Here is a 23,345-nt window from a genome sequence, read left to right on the forward strand (position 1 = left end):
AAAATAGGCAACTTAGCTGACCCGAAGAACTACAGGCCAATAACTTGTCTGAACACGCTTTATAAGATATTCACAGCTATCCTAAATGATAGGATTGTTTGGACAATTGAACCTGTGTGGCAAGAAATGTATGAACAACGAGGCTCAAAGAAAGGCGTCTTTTGTCTTTTGGAAATCTTAAAGGTTCATTCGCAAATAGTTGGGTGCATAGAGAGATTGATGCCGCTTGGGAAAACCAGATTTACTATCTCATCTGGAAAAAATCGTGTGACAACTAACAAGGTCACGTTTCAGAGAGGTGTCTTTCAGGGCGACACCATGAGCCCACTCCTCTTTTGCCTTACATTATTGCCACTATCTCTAGCACTGCGCCATTCCGACGGGTACTCGTGCGGCAAACCTGCAGATCGAAAGTACAAGGTCACTCATGTATTTTACATGGACGATCTTAAGATCTATGCTAAAAACAGAAGGCAACTGCAGCTAGCTCTGGGAATTGTCGAACGATATACTAAGGAAATTGGAATGGAATTTGGGTTAGACAAATGCGCCAAGGTTTATTTGAAGCGAGGAAAACCTAATGGCATCCCTGAAGATCCTGAGCTCGTTGATAGAAGCGCCATACGACACCTTTGCGTTGAAGAGACTTATACATACCTGGGCGTGCCACAGAGCCGCATTCAGGATGTGACATCTATAAAGGATACTCTCCGAAGCAGATACAAACGTCCCATCGGACAGATTTGGTCTTCCGCAATTTTTCTATCAACTGATATTTCTAATGCATTGTGGCTCTCTATTTCTCTCTGGTGAAGCTAATATCAAAAAATATTCGGGATGAAATCTTTCCTAAAGTGCTGTCTTGTAATCGAAGATTGTCAGCTTAGAGATTGCCAAGAATTTCCAGGAGGTAGAAGCATTACGCTTCAATCAGTAGTACTTACAGGAAACTGGTTCAGATGACATTGCTTTTGCGATTTGGACCAAAGTTGACTTAGATAAGAGAACAATCTCTATTGACAGCTTTGTCAAGGAATTAGCAACCTGGACAGGAAAATCGAATGTTCACATATACGTGAAAAATACTCAAAGAGAAGAAAGATCGCGCTAAGAGTATTTCAAATCATTTAACAATGCAGTGTGACTTTGCTGAGGATTGGAAGTTAATGGTAAAAGATGCATTTCAAACTAATCATTTGACAAATGATCAGATATCCAAATTTACTGCTCTTTTCTATCGAGGTGCAGAAGCCAAATCTGCTGCAGTAATGACCGATAATAAGAAGCATAATTCTTCACACGCTTTATTGGCAATTGATCGCACTGTGCAAATTATGGAACATTCGAATCCTGAGAAATGGGCATGCAAAGAACCCTGTTATGGCGTTGCCGGCTTGGTAAAACATTTTCCAAGTAATCAAAACTCAAAGAAGTCACATCTTATAGAATCCATAGATGATGCCAAATAATTTTTCCGAAAAGGGAAGGCGTATACTGGCCCCATTAACCAAATACTGCTTTCACCATAGGAAGTAGCCAGTTTTCGAAAAGGAAAGGAAAAAGACTGGTAAAAAGTTTCAGGAATTACTGACATTCAAAAAGCCCATGCTATGAAAGTAGAAGTTTGAAAAAAGAACGACAGGAAAGTATACATGGCAAATACCTCCAAACGTCCATGGAAAGAAGTAACAGTGTACTGGAAGGCGATGAAACAATGAAGTAATCGGTTATAGGAGTCTGACATATGCGGTAAGTGCACATCCTAGTTTAAAATTGGGATCCTCAGCAATTTCACCATATATGATGCAACCATAGACAAAAAGACAATATGATTCTTTTAATCAGAAGTATACAAGTAGAGGTGGACAATTGACTCTTATTTCTTTTAATTGCTGGAGTGTAGAAAAGAATATATTCAAGGATGGAATCCTTAGGATCACCACACTTGATCACACCCAGTCCGACACTTGAACCTCTCCATTTTTAACTTTATGAAATACCCTGTTCAGATACGATTTAAACCATCCAACTGCTGTTTTCGACATGTTTAAGGAATTATGCTTCAAAAGGAGTCGCTGGTGATCTAAGAAAAGAAAAGCAAGATGGTCTAAAGTATTTAGAAAAGGGATGGGGAGAGAGGAGGTGGACAAGAATAGCAAGATTGAGATTGGGAAACGAGGTAAGAGAAGGGATTTAATGGGTAAAGAAAGAGAACAGAAAGTGCAGAATCTGTGGATAAGAAGAGGAAACATGGGAGCATATATGGGAAGGATGTAGGAGAAGAATGGAAGATAAAGGAAACTGGCAAGAGAATGTGGTAAAGATTCTAGGGGAGGATGCATCAGGGGAAGAATGGATAAAGAAGTTGGAGGGGACTAGAGGAGCGAATCAGAAAGAGACACCCCCACGCATATATCCAGTTTCCAAGAGGTAGGCAAGCGTACACAGTAAAAATAAATACTTAAAGTTATATTCGACTTAATTTCAGATTTGACTTGAATTAAGGAAGTGCCTGAATTTAAGTGTACAAACTAGCTTGAATAAAACACTAACTTTTCTTAAATGAGAAATCAGCATTTCTCTACTGAAATAAAGTAAAGTATCCTCCTAAATTTCAATATTCATTTCTGAAAGTAAGTTGAAGGCAACCTAAAATAACCTGTAAGGCTTTCGTCACCTAAAATAAAGGAATATACCTTTCCTGAATTTCAGGTTCGTACTACCTTGCAGGAAGTTACAGAACGCATGCGCTACTCTACATCTATGAAACTATGTTTCCATAATTCGTGGAGTTTCCGTTTCACGGATTTAAAAAAAAGTGCTGCAGCAAAATTAGTTCCAGTTGTCAGCCAATATTTGGATTATTAAACTCATCAAAATAATTAAAATATTACAAAACTTTTTACTTCACCAGATGAGCGCCCTTTTAATACATTACGGAACGCAATTGTCTGAAGATTTTAGACCGCACCCTGTATTTTCTTACAATTTTGAACTCAACTTGTATATTCCCTTAATTTAATGTTCAGATATAATTCTTAATTTCAGATTGTCTATGCTTCTTTTTGTGACACCTTATAATAAGCCGAATTTTCGACTTAAATTAAGTCCTTTTTTTCTGTGTAGCAGCCTCAACAAGCATGCCGAAAGCTGAATGGCACCTGAGTAAGGTGTCTCAAACGGTGACTCAAGGACACCAGGTGACCTCTTAGAGTATGCAGCCTTATTCTTGCATGCAGGTGTCTACGAAGATGGACGAACTCTTTTCCCTAGCTGTTCATGGGAAGAACAGTAACAACACCAAACATAGTTTTAGTAGGTGCGGTTCCAAAACATCGAAAGCACAGAGCTTCCGAAAATGGATCGGACATCAATGCCGACTATCCTAGAGTTGGGGGAGCCAATCAAGACGGATTTAATGTTGACATAAAGGACTGCGAAACCGCGTCGAGGAACTCCGAAAAGGGCGTTATATAAGCGGAGCGTTCACTCAACCGCAGACAGAACAATCCGGCTACAGTAAAAGAGAGGCGACACCGAAGCCGACCGCAAGTAGACACCCAATAGAGGAAGAGCGAGGCTCCAGGGACCCAGAAAAACATCAACATTCAGATTTCTCTCCAGCTCAAAGATCTAGCTGAACTGGATGCTGAGCTTCGAGAAGATTTTTCCGAAGAATCCGAAATATTACCGCCATATTACCGCTAAGATTCGACAGTTTGCGCGCGAAGTGCGGATCCGTTATCACACACTAAGCAACTCAAAGCTGCTGGACATCAAGCAGCATATAACTTTACAGAATACGAGTAATATATGGCGCTAGGAAAGTCTAGAGCAGAAGGAGAGGCGGGTCAGAGAAACGCAAGCAGTTTTTCTCTGACACATCTCAACTCTTCAAGGACTCCCATCATCTGGCCCCTATTTTCACCTCATATCTAAAGTCGAAAGAGTCTATTTCAGTGTGGTTGGTAGAAGGGCGCACAGTACTCCTGCCAAAGATAGGCAATTTAGCTGACCCGAAGCATTACGAGCCAATTACTTGTCTAAACACAATGTATAAGATATTTACTTCTATCATAACTGATAGGGTTGTTCGGACAATAGGATCTTTGTGGAAAAAAATGTACGAACAACAAGGCTCAAAGAAAGGCGTAGGAAGATCTCGGGAGCACATGCTCGTTGATAGATGTATCTGCAAAGACCATAGACTTATCATGTCTCCTGGAAAGCTTAAAGGTGCATCCGCACATCGTAAGGTGCATAGAGAGATTAGTGCCGCTTTGGAAAACCAGATTTACTATCTCATCTGGAAAACATCGTGTGGCAACTAACAGCGTCACCTTTCAGAGGTGTATTTCAGGGCAACACCATGAATCCACTTCTCTTTTGCCCCACATTATTGCCACTATATCTAGCACTTCGCCTTTCCGAAGGATACTTTTGCGGAAAACTTGGAAATAGAAAGCATAAGGTCACTCATGTATTTACATGCATGATTTAAAAATCTATGTTAAATCTAAGAAGCGACTACATCTATCTCTAGAGATTGTCAAGGAATATTGGAATGGAAGTTGAGTTGGAAAAATGGTCCCAAGGTCTATTCGGAGAGAGGAAAACTGAATGACATCCTGAAAGACGGAAGCTCGTCGACGGAAGCGCTATACGACACCTTCGCGCTGGAAAGAACTATACATACCTGGGCGTGCCACCGATTCTCATTCAGGATGTGAAATATATAAGGAATACTCTTCGAAGCAGGTACAAATGTCTCATCCGGCAGATTTGGTCTTCCGAACTGTCAACGAACTTTCAGTGCAAAATCGTGGAGGAAGCTGCTGAAACACTTGCCCTTGACTTCAATATCAAAATTGAGCAAAATGCATCAAATCTAATCTATCTCGAGTCTTCACTCCTGAAAGCCGGATTAAGAAAGCACATGGCAATTGTTTAGCTAGCTGGCGCCGTTCCTATTATTTTAATAAGCGGAAAAATCTACTTAACCCCTTCGTTGGCAGAGAGAATTCGACAGAAAGTTCCCAAAATGACAGGAAAATTTGTTATTCCGAAAATTTGTATACTGGGGTTTTTGGGGTCGCTGAATCCGCATATGAAGTCAAAATTCAGAAATACAAAATGGCGGGTCCAATATGGCGGACTAAAATACAAAAAACAGCTATATTTGGATAAATCTTGGTACTTACGGGGTTTTGGGGTCACTGAACACGAAAGTGCAGTCAAAATTCAAATTCTGATTCAGCGACTCCAAAAACCCGCAATTACCGAGATTGATGCAAATCGAGCCGTTTTTTTGTATTCTCGTCACCATATTGGATCGGCCATTATCGCTGTCGTGGGCCCATTTCTTCTATTAAAAGTTCTAGCTAGAGAAAATTAAATAAAGAGTAAAATTAAGACTTTTCAAGTAAGAGCAATTGTAGACACTGAGGCGATTAAATTCTTGGTGTTAATATATGGAATCAGCTGTTGATGGAATATACATTCTAGTTGTGTGGATGAGGCAAAGGGTTAAAGACTTCAAGTAAAGGTCGGATCACAATCTTTTTCCAGGCATCAGGAGTAATCTCAAACTGGAGGGATGTTATTTTCTGAAAGTCCGCGGTCTAAACCTGTTAACTGACATTTCGAAAATGTTACAGTGCGACGGAAAATCGTTGTTAATTTTGAAATTTTCAATATTTTAAATCTGTAAAATGTTTTAGTTCATTTACTAGAGAAAAATTATAAACGTTAGTTTTATAACATTTGAATCCTTATTTTTATAGCGATCTGTAGATGACAACATCTAAAATGGCCTGAAAGTATACGAGGATATTAACTGCATATCAAAAATGTTCCAAAAATACAAACAAATAAATTTTGAAAAAAATGTCAGTTAATAGGTTTAGACCGCGGACCCTTTGTATGTATAAAATAATAGAAAAATATTCTAGTTTGGGCTAAATGGATCATTGTAATGAAAACGGCATCGTCACAAATGGCATTAAACTTCACTTTAAGGAGATGCTCCAAGAGTAATTCAGGAGATATGTCTGAGAAAAAGAAGTCTAAAACATCGAAAATAGTAATGAACAGAATAGGGTGGGGTTATGTAAATATGGAAGTTGTAGGTCATGTAGTGAAAAATTTATAATGATCATTGGGGTCCGAATTAGAGTCACATGATTATTTAGTAGTTATTTGACTAATAATTCCCAGGAGAAGCCATAGGTTTATGATTTTTCCTGTTTCTAATCGGATTAAAATTGTACTGATTAAAAGTCCCGTATTTTGGTTTGGACTAAGTTCCTGAGTTTGCGAGATTGTGCCTGCTGATTTTTGTTCTTCTAGTAAGAAGTCGTTTTTTGTCACATTCCTTCATTACTTTTTTAATCTTAGCCGTGAACCAAGATGAGTCTTTTTTGCATATGTAGTATATGTATAAGGGGGCAAAATTATTAAATTCTGGGGTGAAATATGTAGTAAGCAAAGAAGGCTTAGTGTAGACGCCATTCGCTAAATAAATTTTATCCCAATCATATGTCGAGAAATGATCAAGGAACTTAGATTCTTGTATTTTCTTTATATTACGGATAGCAGACTGAAGTGTGGAAGTGGCATTGTTTATAGTGAATTTCTAATTAATAATGAGAAGTTTATGGTTTGGTAGAAAAGAAACAGTGTTGTGAGTGGGAGAAAACCTTATCCAAATTATCTACTACTAGAAGATCTATTACAGTACTGGATGTATCAGTGTGTTGAGTGGAAATATGAGACATTATTTACAGACTGAAAGAGTGAACTACTGACGCCAAATATTTCATTTTTCTATTTGTCTAATTGCGCCTCCTGGCATATATGTCCCTACAAAACAGGGTGTAACTGTCCATAGCTATCGTACTGAAAGGAAAATTAGGTATAAACCAAGTCTCCGAAACAACTATAATAAGGTAAAAATGCGAGTTGAAGAAATGTTTAAATTCTAGTAAATGAGCCAAGAGGGACTGTGCATTTAAATAGCAATTTGATATGGTATCCACGGGATGCTAAGAAATACAGACACATGTTGATTCTTGAATGAAGACAGAGCTCAAATAAAGGTAGAATTACTTGATATAACCGCGGAGCAAAACTTGTCTTTTCCTTGCTCCAATTATTTCGATAATATTATTATTCCTATCTATTAACAAAGGGTTATCGTTCAGTTCTTAACCATTCGCAGAATATTTTGGCAGCGTTGAAATACCTATACAAAATCGATGAGTTGTAGTAAGTTTACGTATCCGTTTGATAAGTTCAGGGTCTTATAATTATATAAAAGTTCACGTTTCAATTAATGAAAATGTTTCTCTAACATTGCTTATGAATTGTTGATTAGTGATGCAATTTCAGAAACTTAACAGGATTTTTCAAAAATGGGGAAAACGTCAACGACACTTTTCCGTCCGTCTGTAAATTTTTTTCACAAATGATTTAATAATAATTCAGCAAATGTCGTGTTTCAGCAAGGTTTCAAGATTTCTTATCATATTATTCTTAGAAGAAATTTTTGTTTCTGTAAAAATTTTGACAGGAAAATGTTGTAAAACAAATTTTCGAGAAAAATCGTGTTTTTCCCAGAGCGTTATTAGCTTCAATAGAAACAATTATATTTGCTATCGTAAAAATTTTGTTAGTAAGTTTTTGAACCAAAATTGTCGATAAAATTGGTTTGAAAATCACAAAAAATATACAGGCTGCAATACAAAGTACTACATTATGATACTATATGTAAATTTTGTGATTATTTGGACTAAATCTGATTATGAAAAATGGTTTTCTACACTAATGGTGTAGTTGAAGATCAGCATAGCGTCGCAAAAAAGCCATTGCGAATGTTGATTATATTTTTAATTGATTTTTTATTTATGCGGATAAAATACAATTTGTGAAGATCTCATTAATTGTTTGATTAGTCGGGAAATACCTGGAAATTAGGGAATAGTGTTAGTCACGTTTTAAAGATAAAGTCAATATAGTAACATATTTAAGTAAAAATATTACTTTAGTCACTTTTCTTTCGGGTATTTTGAAAGATTTTAAAGCTCTTTCAGGAGATCTAAATGATAATTGCATAGATTTGAAGAATTTTGGGTTACTTAATGGATTCTAAGGAATTTCAAATTTATTTTAATCATTTAAGTGATTTGACTAGGTTTAAAAGATTTCGGGATATTTAAAAAAATTAAAGTCTTTTCAAGAGTTTAACAAATTGCAAGAGATATAAAAGGATTAGGGAATTTTAAAATATTCTAAAACATTTTAGAAAGATTACAAAGTTTCAAGGAATTTTCACAGATTTTCATGGCTTTAAGGGATATAAATCAATTTTCGTGGTGTTTGAAAAAATTTACTAGTATTTCGGAAGGTATGTATAGATTTTATAGATTATTATTTCCAGTGTTTTAAACAATTTAAAGAATTTCCAAGGCATTTTAAAGATCTTTAAAAGGGTTTATGGACCTTTAAATGTCTCCATGCAAATAGTACCTTCTTCATTAAAATAGGGAAGACTTATGACGAGAAGAAAAAGGTAAAGATTATGTAATGACTAAGCCAACTAGAAAAATGAAAAAGGGAAGTGGGGGCGAAAAAGGAGGAGAGGTATGCTTACATCTAGTATGGTAGTAATAGTATTGTAGTAAATAAATTTTTTATGCAAATATTGTAGTATTATACAAAGACAGACTTTTTTTATCAGCGATATCAATTAAATAAGCAGGATTAAAAAAATAATAATATGTTCAACTGAATAAATCAAGGAAGAGAAAAGAAGGTCTTGTGAGCAAAAAGGTACACAAGACAAGAAACAAGCCGAAAAAGAGATAAGACACACGAGGAAAGCGAGGCAATGTGAATGTTGCATGTTCTAGTTTTCGCTTAGAAGTAATTTTCTGTTGAACGACAAATTATGAAATTTTATACGCATACTTATTTACCTGTATATTCGTTTGCACGAGATTAAAGAGTTGTGCAGCTCTGTGGCATTTGAAAGCATATATGCCTGGTCCAGTGGGACATCGCCTCCCTGATTCGAAACTGAATATTTCCGCGTCGTATCCATAGCGTCTTAAACAGCGCAATGGCCACTTTACAAGTTGCCTTCCTCGTTGATGCAGTACTATGTCTAAATCAGTAACTTCTAGCCGACCGGGTGTGATTAAATTGCCCAAATCATCCACATTCATTACTTGAAAGATATTTGGGCGGAGTTCATTAATGTCGGCTCGGCTATTGATGCAACCCATTCTTCTCATTCTAAAATATTTTAGAAGATTCGTTTTTAAAATTGGAAATATAAGACTGAAATTTTTTCAACTGAATTTAAAAAAATCAAATATGTATTTAATAAATGCGTTCTTTTGGACTAATAACATGGACGTTATAACTTCTTAAATATAAATTACATTTCCCTGCCTCATCATATATTATACTTTATATTCGCTCGAAGCCTCATAGGCAATAATTTCCATTTTCCAAATCATCATAAGACGTACATATTTTGTATTTGTCCGGTTCACTTTGCTCTAGGGCTGACGCAGCAGACACTCCAAGTTACAACAATGCAAGTACTTGAACAGGTCTGCTATCCCCTAGAAACAGTCATCACATTTAGGGCTATAGTTCAGACTTAGGTGGTCTTAGTGCAAGTTGTGAGAGAATCCTTAAAATTTAAATAATGTTATTCCAAGTAAGAATGAAAGAAAACATATGCCTAATTTAGAAGAGAACTCTATCCGAAGGCTTTTTTAAACTACCTTAATATACGATCAGCACATGACTGCTGACATACTTTTTTTTTTAAATGAGAAGAATCGACTAGGATCAATTCAATGATACACGAGAAATTAGAAAATGCGGTGGGAATATACTATTGCGTAAAATATATCGAGGGATCTGAGTTCGTCCTTCGTTCATGGAACCACTTCAAATGAATAGAGTACTATCGGGTCGGCAATCATGTTCATTGCAGAAAGTTTGTTCTTTGCCGAAAATTCGGAAGATCAAATCTGCCCGATAAGACGTTTCTATCTATTCCAAAAAGTATCCTTTATAGATCTTCCATCCTGAATGCAATTCTGTGGCACGCTCAGGTATCTATAGGCCTCCTCAGCGCTGAGATATCGTATAGCGCTTCTATCGACGAGCTCAGGGTTTGCGTAGATGACACTAAGTTTCCCTCGCTTCAAATAAACCTTGACGCATTTTTCTAAACCACACTCTATTCCAATCTCCTGAGTATTCTTTGACAACCCCTAGAGCTAGGTGTAGTTGATTTTCATTATTAGCATAGATCTTAAGATTATTGATGTAAAACACATGATTACCCTAATGCATTCGATTTTTTGGTTTGCCACAAAAGTACCCTTCGGAATGGCAAACTGCAAGATATAGTGGTAATAATGTGAGGCAAAAGAAGAATAGGCTCATGGTGTCGTCCTGAAATACAGCTATCTGAAAGGTGACATGGTTAGTTGTAGCACGATTTTTTTCAGAAGAGATAGTAAATCTGGTTTTCCAAAATGGCATTAATTTCTATATGCAGCTCACGATGTGCGGATGAACTGGTAGGATGCTGCGTCTTTACAGAAAATTCTACCGATAAGCAGGTTCTCCCGACAAACTGCACACATTTGACAGGGTACTGTGCGCCCTTCCACCAACCACTCCGGAATAGGCTAATCCGACTTTAAATATGAGGTGAAAATGCGGGCTAGATGCTGCTGAGTTGAAGGAAACATCTTTGACCAGAAAGTCTTGATATCATCTGGTCCCGGATCGGAATAGTTCTTCATGCGACTTAATAGTTGCTTTACCTTCACGGCAGTGATAGGTGGGCAGTCTTCTACAGATGCAATGGGGACATTACACAGCTCCGTAAAGCTATTTATGTTTGTTGAGTCTTCTTCCAGTGGATGCTAGATTTCGTAGACTTTTCTCCATAATGCTTTGACCTCCTCTGGTTTGAACGGATGGTCGACAGTAATTGGCAGATCTTGGCCGAATCGAGATGCGTCAGAGAAAAATTGTAGGCTTTCTCTGACCCACCTCTCCTTCCGCTCTAGACTTCTCTTAGCGTCAAATAGTACCTTTATTCTGTCAACAATATGCTGCCTCAGTTTAAAGGACCATAACTCGGCACCTATTGAAGATAGGAGTTTTTTTTTCTATGAACTTTTTTAGAATTTCATCTAGTTTAATTTTGGTGCTCAACATTTGGCTCTAAACTGGAATGTGGCAAGTGAGTCTAGACAAACATTATTTTTGGAACTTTTTTTTTAATATCTGCCGGAAGCGCGGGTCACATTTCTAGAAAACTTGGAATTTTAATCAGGACCCCTTAATGAACCGTTTAAGAAACAAACAAAAACGCGCATTATCTACTTAATACGACGTAAAAGTACTAGATGCCTGGACTAAAACTGATGAGAAAGGTGATAAAATCAAACAGTACATTATTTGTGGTGAAATTTGAGGTGAGTGGATTGTAGAAGTGGTTAGAAGGGTTTGTTTGTGAGAGATTAATTGAGGGATTGTGAGATTGACAAGGGTCTGTCAATCTGACTGTGGAAATTGAGAGATTGAGAGCAAAATGTGTGGGATCGATTGAGGCTTTAATCAAAAGGAAAAGAGGGAAAAGTGGCAGCAGAGAAGAGAAGTACGATACAGGTTCAAGCTTAAAATATCAAAAAATGTTCAGATCGCCGCCGGAAAAGCATAGTTTTGTAGAGAAGAGTGATAATAACAAGGGGACTGAAGAAAACGGAGATGAAATTCAAGATCCAATGAAACAGGAAAGACTGAAAGACATTCGCGAAGTTATGATGAATGTAATGGGGATTTATAAAGAAAAGCAGAAGAAAAGGGGAGAGCAAATAAGGAAATAAATTATGAGGGAAATGGCTGAACTTAGCAAAGAAATGGGAAGAAATCAGGGAACAGTTTGAGAAGAGGATACAGTCATTGAAACAAAAACTAGAGAAGCAGGAAGATAATAATAAAAAGGAAGAGGAGATGCAAGGGATTATACAGAAAAAAGAAGCTTGAACCGGATGTTTGAAGGGGGCGAGAGTGGAAATACGGAGAAGAAATGGCTAAGAAAAATAGAACAAATAATAGAAGAGAAAGAGAGGGAAGGAAGAAAAAGAAACCTAGTCATACAGGTTATAAGATTAGAGGGGAAGAAGCTAAAGGAAGTGCGAAGTCTAGGGATGGAAGAGCGAATATGGGAGATAATTGTACTGATGAATCTAAAGAAATGGAAACATAAGATGGAAGTGATGAAAAAGAAGAGGATGTCATATGGAAGCTTGAAGAGAATAGAAGATGATTTGACGTGGGTAGAAAGGAAGATGCAGTATAAGTTAAGGAAAATAGCAGAAGAGGAAAGAAAAAAAGGGAAAGCGAACATAGGTTAAGTATAGGAGAATACACATAGACGGAGGAGTGTGTTGGGATTAAGATGAAGAATGAGAAGAGATAGTAAGAAATGAGGTGTCGGGAAACTAGGATATTAAGGAACGGGAGATAGGAAGATATGAAATAGTAAAAAGCAAAAACAGACAAGAAACGAATATGGCGAGGAATCGAAAATATGTTACGCGAATATAGCAGGATTGGAGAGAAAGGATAGGGATTCTATGAGAAATTTGACACAGTGGAATATAGTAATAATGATGGAGATGTGGCTAGATGAAAGGGGATGGGAAAGAGTAAGGGGATGATTACCAAGAGGTTACAAATGGCATGTTCAAAAGGCAAAGAGGAAGAATAACAATGGCAGAGCAATGGGGGGAATGGTGATGGGAGTGAAGAACGAATGTATATCAGGAAAAGATAAAAAAGAGAGGAAAGAACAAAAAGAAGGATTAATCGCAGAAGAGGTAAAGATGGGAGGAGAGAAGTGGAAGATAATGGTGGTTTGTGTGAACGGTGATATGCAAAGAAAGCAGAGGAGATGAAAGAAATAATGGAAGAAAATAAAGAAGAGATTAGGCTTATAATAGATAGGGATTTCAATGCGAGAACAAGCGATAGAGGAGGAAGGAAATGGAGAGAAGAGAGAATAAGAAAATCCAAAGATAACGTACTGAATGGGAAGGGAAAGAAGTTCTTATATAGCCGGGAGGAGTTGAAATGGTTTACTTCAAACGAAACTATAAAAGGGGATGAGAAAGGAGATTTTATACACACAGGAGGAGAAAGGTGAACGGTAGTTGATTATATGATGGTGGATGATGAGGTAAGAGAAAAGGTCAAGAAACTGGATGTAGGAGATCATATTGATTTGGATCACTTTCCCTTAATAATGACATTAGAGGTTGAAAAAAGCAATAGCAATATGAATAATAAGGGAGCAAAGGTAAAAAGTGTAGGAAAAGGAGATTGGTCGAAGCAAAGAAGAGAACCATTCAGAAAAAAGATCAGAAATATCAAAATTTGAGAAAGAAATGTGGACGAGGAAATGGAAAAATTGATAGGAGAAATGAAAAGAGGACTAAAGTGCACAAACAAAAATGAAATTAGTGAAGGGTGGAATAGAAGTGGAAGGGATGAGGATTGTAAAGTGAAAAAGAAGTAGGTCAGAAAGGAATTGAGCGAATGGAGAAAAGAAAAAATCAATGGAGAAGAATATAGAAGGAAAAAAGGAGTATACTGAGTTGTTTGATCAAAAGAAAGAGGAAAGAATAAAAGGTTTGAGGAAGAGGCGGAGAAGTCTAGGACGGAAAAAGATGTTTGGAAGGTAGTAAATAGAGAAAGAAAAAAAGAAAAAGCGTAAACCTAGATATTGAAATGGTAGAATGGAAAAAATAATTTTCGGATTTGCTAGGAAGAGTAGAGAGAAAAGTAAGAAAGGGAGGAAAATATGGTAGAGAAAGAGACAAGGGAGAGGACATAACGAGGGAAGAAATAGTCAAGGTGTTAGGAATAATCAAAGATGGAAAGTCACCTAGTATAGATAAGGAAATATGGAGGGACGGAACTAAAGGAATGGGCATGGATAATGTATACATATAAGAGTATGGAGAGGAGATGGATGGCCAGCGTTATGAAAAGAAGGAGTAATGGCGCCAATAGTGAAGAAAGTCAAAGGAGAAGGTTAAATATTATATGGGTGTGACGCTGATGCCAAAACTGTATAAAGTATATATAACTGTTTTGTCGAAGAGATTGAAGAAAGAGGTTAAAGAAAAAAAGATAAAGCCACCAAATCAGACAGGGTTTAGAAAAGAAATGGAGGTGATTGAGAATATATACATATATATATTTACATATTTATGTTAAAAAGTGTAGTCAGGTCATATGTAACGTGTGGCCTTGATGGACGTATCAAGACCATTCAAACTTCCATATGGTCTAAACATTTTTTCGCAAGCTAGCTTGTGAAAATCATGCTCCCACCCTACTTACTTACTTAAACAATGTACATTAAATAGTGACCATCGTGTGACCTTGATCATGAAGGTCATGATGGTCACTGGATTCCTCGTTGAAAGTTATAAAATTTTTTCGAAAAATAAAAAATGTCAATTTTCACGAAAATGGCTTGATAAATTTTAATGGTTTAAATATATATTATACAAGGTATCACAGCAGTTCTAAAAAAAATCAAGAGTCAATGCTGGCAATTAGAAATAGGAAAAACAATTTTTTGGAATTTTGAAAAATAAAATTTTTAATGAAAACTTTTTTGCACCGCCTTAATTTTTTTCTTACAAAGTAAGAACGCATATTGCGTTTATCGTATACAATATGCGTATGTAGTATGTACGTGTATGGCGTATGTAATAGCAACCAGAAAAGAACGAAAATACAAGATTCAAAGTAAAATCTATGCAATATCATATCTATAATTACAACTGATGCTAATTTAAGAAATCCACGAGTTTGAAATTAGGAAGACCCCTTGCTTCAATAGAATACCATGCTTTTTAGGTGGCAACAACACAATTTTCTTTTTTTTTCACTGTGAAGCCCCATTGGTATCATGCTGGGGACAATATATGTTGTTACTAGGGTCGAGAGTCACTTTTTAAGAAAAAAATTACGGCGGTGCAAAAAAGTTTTCATTAAAAATTTTATTTTTCAAAATTCCAAAAAATTTTTTTTCTTATTTCTAATTGCCAGAATTGACTCTTGATTTTTTTTAGAACTGCTGTGATACCTTGTACAATATATATTTAAACCATCAACATTTATTAAGCCATTTTCGAGAAAATTGACATTTTTTATTTTTCGAAAAAATTTTATAACTTTTGTAACAAATTTTTTTTGAAGTTGGCACTTAGGGTAAATTAGTCTCATAATGGGACCAACTTACCATATAAATATGAACCGAATATCTCCCAACGCAGACCACCCATGATTACCCGGCTATGGCCTTTACGTCCTGCATGTTTTTTTTAATGGCGTACGCAGGTTGAGAAGGAAAATATGTATTATTACAGAATTCAGCTTATTTACTAGGTGACACGCCGAACTTATAATTTCCATTGTCGCAGGATGTAAATTTACACCAGATTTTTATTCAGTGTTGGAGAGGAAGAAGTAGAAGATAGTTTCTGATTGGTGAGAGGAGTAAGGCAAAGATGTTTTTAGAGCCCACTTTTACAGATTATACTAATCTTAGACTTGGAAGAAGTGAGGAGAAAATGTTTAGGAGGAGTTAGGATAGGGAAGGAAAAGATATATACACTGGCACACGCAGACGATATAGTGTTCATGGAAGAGGATGAAGAAGGGATGGATGGCTAAATTACAGGATTAGAGAAATACTTAGATGGGAAAAAGTTGAATTTCAATGTAAAAAAGATCAATATAATGACGTTTAGAAAAGGAAGGGGAAGAAAGAAAGAATGGACGGGGAGATTGAAGGGAATAAAGTAAGAAGAACTAAAAGAGTTTAAATATTTGGGATGTATTTTCTTGTAGAAGGTTGAGGTCTTTCTTGCAGTAACTTTCAACGAGGAATCCAGTGTTGACCTTAGCTTTGACCTTGACCATCATGGTTATTTCAAGGTCACCTTTTGTTTTTGTAAATGGAATGGCCCATTTTTGACATTGGCAATCGAAAGAGCGGAAAACTTTACGTTAAAAAGTGTAGTCCGGTCATAGGTAAGGTGTGACCTTGATGGACGTATCAAGATCATTAAAACTTCAATATGGTCTGAACATTCTTTCGCAAGCTAGTTTGTGAAAAATATAAGAGAAGTATAAGAGAAAGGATACAAAAAAAGCAGCAGGCGTAATAAAAAAGATATGGGGAAGAGGAAAAAGCAAGTTCAACGAAAATTTGAGAAGGAGAATGCGGTTATTTGATACGCTGGTATAGCCGGTATAAAGTTATGGACCAGAGATATAGGAACGGAAAGATCGCAAAGATATTCAGACTTTACAAGAAAGGCATATAAGGTGGACACAAGGGGGAAGCTAGAGGATGCCAGGATATATGGTGAGAAGAAGCGCGCAGGGATAATTTAAGTACCAGAGCAGGAAAGAGAGCATGGAAATTTGAGGTGAAGCTGAGGGCGGAAAATGGAGGGAAGTTAGTGAGAAAGTGTTTGATGGAGGTAGAAGAGAGGAGAGGAAGGGCGATAGAATTAACGAGGTGGGAAGAAGAAAAGAACGATTTCTTTAATGCTAGAGACATAGAAGACGTGACTGGAGTAAACTATGAAGAATTAGGAAAAAAGGAGAGGGTAAGGCAATTGATAGAAAGATGTGGGATAATTAAGGAATCCAAATACAGTAAATATAATAAAGTAGATAAAAGCGAAAGCAGTACCAAAGTATTTAGAAAAGTGACGAGGGGAGAGAAGGTGGGTCAGAAAAGCAAGATTTAGCTTGGGAAACAAGGTAAAAGATTGCATGCATTGAGAAAAAGAATAAAACAGAAAGTGCAGAATAGGTGAATGGGAGGAGGAAACATGGGAGCATATACGGGAAGGATCTAGGAGAGGAATGGACTATAAAGGAAGATGGCTCAATAATCGACTCCTTGCCTCGCTTACAGAATAAAGACGTTATTATTATTTTTTTTTTTGCAAATAAAAAAAATAAAAAAAATAAAATGGAGCGAAACCCAAACGATCCATAAGAAATTAAAGAAAATAATTTTTCTTTAACCCATCTTGAATACGGGAACTCAAAAATATTTTCCATGCTCTTTCTTAACGAACGCTACTTGGTTATCAAATTAATTCAGAACTCCCATTTAATCAATGTGTTATGTGCGATTAAAATTTGTAAATAAATTCGAAATTGGATTGGATTCTTAATCCGTTTAAACACGAGATCTCATTCAATGAATTATCTAGGGTCACAAATCTAAATGCAGTTCTAATCTAATTTGCATAATAGAATAAAGTAAGCTAAAAAGAGTTCTGGGCATTCAAACTTAAGAAAGGAGTAAAAGAATTTTATGGATTGGGATTTTCGACATCGTAATTCGCTAGTCTTCAGAATCAAAAGTTATAATTCTGTTGTTCGCTTTTGTGGTCCCACATCTTCGTTTTAAAATACGAAAGCATTCAAAATTTTAATTATAGTTAGAGTCTCTAATAAAATCTTTAATTTCAGATTTGACACTCTATCAGGAGTGTTGTCAATACAGATATTCAGGACCAATTTCCTGAACAGAGAAAATTAAATCTGTCGTAAGATCGGACAGTTTTAGACATATTTTAATTACTACGATTTAACGCAAAATTGAATTAATAAGTAGCGACTGATAATAAAAAATCACGTTTTAATAAAAAATAAAAGGTTTTGGAAAGATTAATAACGTCGCAAAATACAATTATGTTACATTATGATTTAAAACGCCTCCAAATATAATACATGCTTACTACCATTTAATGAAAAATTATAATGGAAGGGATTCATCAAAATTTTACAAGAGAATATTGTGAGATCACTAAAAATCCCAAAAAAGCGTTATTACCAAGGTATAAGAGGAACTCTGCTGGTGTTTTGACCATATGAATACAGGCCCGCCATATGTGCATTTTCAAAGAATGTTTGTAATTGCAAATTTCGTAACTGGATTTGCATTTTGGTGAACGTAATGAGAAAGTGTGCAGTGATAGGTGATGAGAAGATTTTGCGGAGTTTGTGTGACTCAATAGGGAAAGTGAGGTTAGGTTGGCAAGGGAGCGGGGTAATTTTGTGGTCAAGAGTTTGGGTTTGGTCTGTGGCTGCAGACAGGCTAAAATGCTATTGGACTCAAATCTAAACTCTCACCGAGCAAAGGAATTACTCAAGCGCAGGAGGAATGAAGTCAAGATCCTGCGGAAAGAATAATGAGACTTCTACCCATATACTTTGTCACTGCCCTCTGAATGCGGGGAAACGTATAACTCTCATAGGGACGGAAGCGTCAGGGGCTGTTACGGTCTCAGCCCAGAATAATAATGTTTATTATAATATTAATTATTAGATTTTAATTATATTATTACATTTTATTTATTACTTTATTCGAAAATAATAGGCTAAAAGTATTTTGTTGATTTTCTGAGTGTTAAATTTTGTGATATTTACAATCAGCTGTTAAGTATACGTACAATGTATTTTCAAATTACAATATGTAACTTGATTAATTTACGATACTGCAGTACTTATTTGCAACTTAGTGTGATTTCACTTCAGGTAACAATACATAAATAAAAGGAAGGTTGTTCTATTTACAGTGGACTGTACAATTACTACGTCTGATGATGGAAATTATTCGATTGGCGTGGGACAATAGTTAGTTTAAGCAGGGTGATAAATTTACTTGAGGCGTTAAGTCTACGAAAGTATATGTAAATTTTTTCACGATGTGCGCTTTTCTATCGCGAGGGAGTCATGAACCAAGCTTAGAAATATGATAAAAAAACCCGTGTTGACACATTAGTGATTTTATTTTGGCGTCATATGCTGCTCTAAGTCAAATAACGTGCCGTGACTGGTTCCGTCGCTTCAAAGACGATGATTTCAATTTTGACGACCGTCCGCGTGAAGAAATGCCAAAAAACCTTCAAAGATGCTGAATTGAAGGCATTGCTCAATGAGGATCTGTACCAAACGCAAGAATAGCTTGCTTTAGCATTAATAGTTATCCGCGAAGCCATTTCTAAGCGATTGCTTGGTGTCATTTGTCATTAGAGTGTCATTTGAGTGTCGTTTTTTCGCTTGTGAAAAACTGCTTCAGCGGCAAAAAGGGAAGGGTTTTCTTCATCCGATCGTGGCGGTTGATGAAAAATGGATTCATTACAGCAATCCAAGGAGAAGAAAATCACGGGCACTGCCCGGTCATATTTCTACGTCGTCGGCTTCGCCGAATATTCACGCATCAACACTTGCCGCAAATGACGATTATTTGGCACAAAATCAGACATTTTAACACAACCAAAAGTATATGACGGCAAAATAAAATCACTAATGTGTTAAGAAGGTTTTTTACCATATGTCGAAGCTCCGCTTATGACGTTTTGAATGTCAAAATCGAACAGCACTTACTGCTGGAGCCATCACCGAAACAAGTTCAGTTAACAATTATTTGCAAGCTGAACACAACCTATTTATACGTAAAGTATTTTAATAGTATAACATTTGATATTATTTTCATCTTATATTTATATTTAGGAATATAACTTATGATCATTAGGGAGAGCCCTATAAATATAAAATCATAGATTGTTAAAACTTTAACTAACTTAGAAGATTATAGATTCAGGTAACTTTCAAATATTTATTTTTTATTTTTCAAGTTTTTTAACAAATTTTAGCATTAGGCAGTCTATAGACTACAGAACCTCCACAGCAGTCTAAAATGCGAACTAGTACGCTCGTACACGAAACGTAATGTGGGCGGTCAACCAATCCCAAGTAACTACCGATTTCGTGATTGGTTGCTCGGACACACGGCGATACGAAACGCGCAACTTATGAAATGCGAGAAAGCTCCCGGTGTAATATTTCCCTCCCGGCATCCTCCCGGTTTTCTCCAGGTTCTCCTGGTTTGGTGGCACCCTGAATACTATACAATTATATATAATCATATTGTCAATAACTACAAAGGATGTTTGAGCATGAGGGAAAAGTTTAGGGAGACCTAACCTCAAAATATAATTTTGTCTGTGTGTGTTGACTTACGATCCGTACGTAATTTCAGGGTCGACGATGGAAAATTTACGTCCTGCATGTATTTTTTCATGACGGAAGCAGGTTGAGCAGGAAAATATGTATTTTTACAGAATGAGACTTATTTAATATGTGCCACATCGATCAAATAATTTCCATCGTCGCAGGATGTACATTTACACCAACTTTTTTACAGAATACATTATAATTAATTTAGATCAATTAAAATGTATAAGGTAGAACTGATTCATATAGCTTTACTGACGAGTCCAGTAAGACTGACCGGGACGAAACATAAGAAACCTAATTTTTATTTGAAACAAAACAATAGATATTTTTTTAATTAATTTCAAAACACAATACAAATAAATACGATCGACCCTAATGCAATATAAAAGAGAGAGCTTAGAATTCTGAATTCTAAGAACTTTCACTTGCGAATCTTGCAAGTATTAGTTTCGCAAATCTGAATTCCCAACTCTCACATCGACGAGCCTTGCTTTCCCAATCATCTTATTATTACGGTACACCAACCACAGTTATACAACTTTTTTTATTCTCCGCGCGTCCCACGCCACAGGTACCGCGCAAGAATCACAATTGAGCAATTTTTCAAACCGAATCACGCACTGGAGATAGCGAATATTAATATTGATATTAATATTAATTATCTAATGTTGATATAATATTTATAAGCAGTATGACAATAAATAATATTGATAGTATTATAATGAGTTATACTATATTAAATGCAGTATGTATATTACGACAGAAATGAATGACTTGAAAGAAGAAATAAAAAGAAAAGAATAGGGAGGAGTTACGGCAGCGAACGAAAAAATATATATACTATCATACACTGACGATATAATATTGTTCAATTCTTCGGCGGCCCATTTGATTCATCTCGCGAACGCACGACGTACCAATGTCCAGGCAACATTGATTCTGCGAATGCGGGACCAGAGTAATCCCACGCGAAGAACGCGTGCTGTTGATGCTGGTATACCAGAAGTTGGCAGAAGTGCTACACGATGCGCTAACACTTCGCGGGCTGTGCTACCAAACTGCTGGTATACCAGCATTGAACAGCACTCGTTCCTTGTGTGGGATTACTCTGGCCCCGCATCCGCAGAATCAATGTTATCTGGACACTGGTACATCGTGCGTTCGCTAGTCGAACCGAGCGCTCCCCCGAAGAATCGAACCACCAAAGTTACATTTTTGAACCGATAGAGGTCCAGCCTATGCGGACAATATTGGTTTTATGCTATCTGGTACCCGCCTCCACCCAGATTTTTTTCCGTGTGAAAGGGGATGAAGAACGTATGGCGAGCTTAATTACAGAACTACAGAAATACGTAGATGAAAAAACGTTTAACTTAAATTAAAAAAGATCAAGATTTTTAGAAATAGAGGGGGTAGAAAGAAAGAATGAACGGGAAGCTGGAAGGAAGTAAAGTTAAAAGTTACAGAATTTAAATATTTGGAATATACCTTGCGAGCAAATGAAAATCATAGAGCTCATGTAAGAGAAAGTATAAGAAAAGCAGCAGGGGTAATAAAACGGATATGGGGAACATGAAAAAGAAGATTAGAAAGAAATCGGAAAAGGAGAATGTGGTTATTTAACACGATTATATGGCCGGTATTAGCTTATGGAGCAGGGATATTGGGATGGAAAGAAAGGAAAGAGATTGACAGTTTATAAGATAGGTATATAAGGTGGACGCTAGGGGTAGACTGGAGGAGGCCGAGATATATGATGAGAGAAGCGCAAAGAAATGAATCAAGTACTAGAGCGAGAAAGAAGGCACGGAAATTTGCGACGAAGCTAAGGGAGGGAAAGGGAAGAAAGTAGCGAGTAAGTGTTCGATGGAGGTAGAGGAAAGGAGAGGAAAGAAGAAAGGAGAGAGTTCTTTTATGCTAGAGACATAGAAGACGATACTGGAATAAACTATAAAAAATTTGAAGAAATGGAGAGCGAAAGACAATTAATAGAAAGTGGGGAGGATGGTTGAAGAATCAACATATAATCAATGGTATAAGATGATAAAAAAGAAAGGAGTATCAAGGGATAAGAGAGAAGACAGACCAGAATGGCCAGATTTAGATTGGGAAACGAGGTAAGGGAAGGGATTTATTGAGAAAAGAAAGAAAACAAAAAGTGCAGAATCTTTGAATGGAAAGAGGAAACATGGGATCATGCATGAGAAGGATGTAGGAGAGAAATAGAACATGAAAGAAGATGGCGAGTAAGTGCGATTTCGTTCTTTCTTGATCCACTGAACTGATCCTATTCGTTTAAAAATAGCCCTGCCTTCAATTCGGTTAGGAAAATTGTTGGAATAATTAATAATTCTTGTATATTTATGAAGCAACATAGAAAACGGTCTTCGGAATAACATTCTTAGTTTATTCTGTAGACAAATTGTGTTTATTCCTCAAAAAATAGCCAAACTTTAAATATGTTTATAAAAGTTGTTTCTATAATGAATAAGTATAGTACATTTTGATACGTTCCTCGTCAGTCGTGGCAGAGAAAATATTTTTACTGGTGATGGTTTCCGTTGTCGGCCATCCATTCCTGTTCACAGACCACTTACTCTACGCTTTCCTCTTTCGGAAACTCAGTCCCATCTAAAATAAATTCCCAGGTACTGCTTGAAGGAGCAACCCAGTTAGACTTCTATTGGTAGAGACTGAAACTTCGACTCAATATAGTAACCAGTTCCTAGGTACTACTAGATGGAGCGACCCAGCTAAACTGTTGACTACTATGAGTGTTAGAGAAAGAGAGTGGTTTCAAATCAAATTTAGAATTTTCAACTTTTTGACCAAATTGAAAAAGTTGTTATCATAATCTTGTAGGGCTTTCAAAAAGCAATGTTTTTCTTCTTCAGGCTTTTTCTCATATCGTGCGTTGTTTAACCTAAATTGTTCATTTTAGTTTTTTTTATTTTGAAAATGCTATCACTCTAGTAATTGTTGATTTTTCGAAAAAACTCATTAGGATCAATTGTTAAATTTTTTGAATACTATGAATAACCATACATTTTTTAAGCTATCGTGTTCACAGAGAGATAGACAGACAGGCATACAGACAGACACGTTCGTAAAAACCTGTTTTTCGGACTCAGGGGGTCTCAAAACGTGGACATTTGACAAAAACTGGGGGGGGGGGG

General features: G+C 36.5%; 1 protein-coding gene across 4 annotated transcripts in view; it reads right to left on the reverse strand.

The window, feature by feature from the left end:
* The window catches only part of LOC117178065 (fibroblast growth factor receptor substrate 3), a 128,203-nt gene that overhangs the window by 80,369 nt on the left and 24,489 nt on the right, over window positions 1-23,345 (reverse strand). For 2 of the 4 annotated variants that reach the window (XM_033369289.1, XM_033369288.1), the window contains one exon: window positions 8,976-9,294. In XM_033369289.1, coding sequence (XP_033225180.1) covers window positions 8,976-9,293 — 318 coding nt within the window. In that variant the 5' untranslated portion in view covers window position 9,294. Of the gene's footprint in view, window positions 1-8,975; window positions 9,295-9,533; window positions 9,634-23,345 lie in introns of those variants that run through there. The other 2 variants (XM_033369290.1, XM_033369291.1) reach the window with 2 other exon arrangements.

The sequence above is a fragment of the Belonocnema kinseyi genome, chromosome 8, assembly GCF_010883055.1.
Source record: "Belonocnema kinseyi isolate 2016_QV_RU_SX_M_011 chromosome 8, B_treatae_v1, whole genome shotgun sequence".
Classification (NCBI taxonomy): Eukaryota; Metazoa; Arthropoda; class Insecta; order Hymenoptera; family Cynipidae; genus Belonocnema; species Belonocnema kinseyi.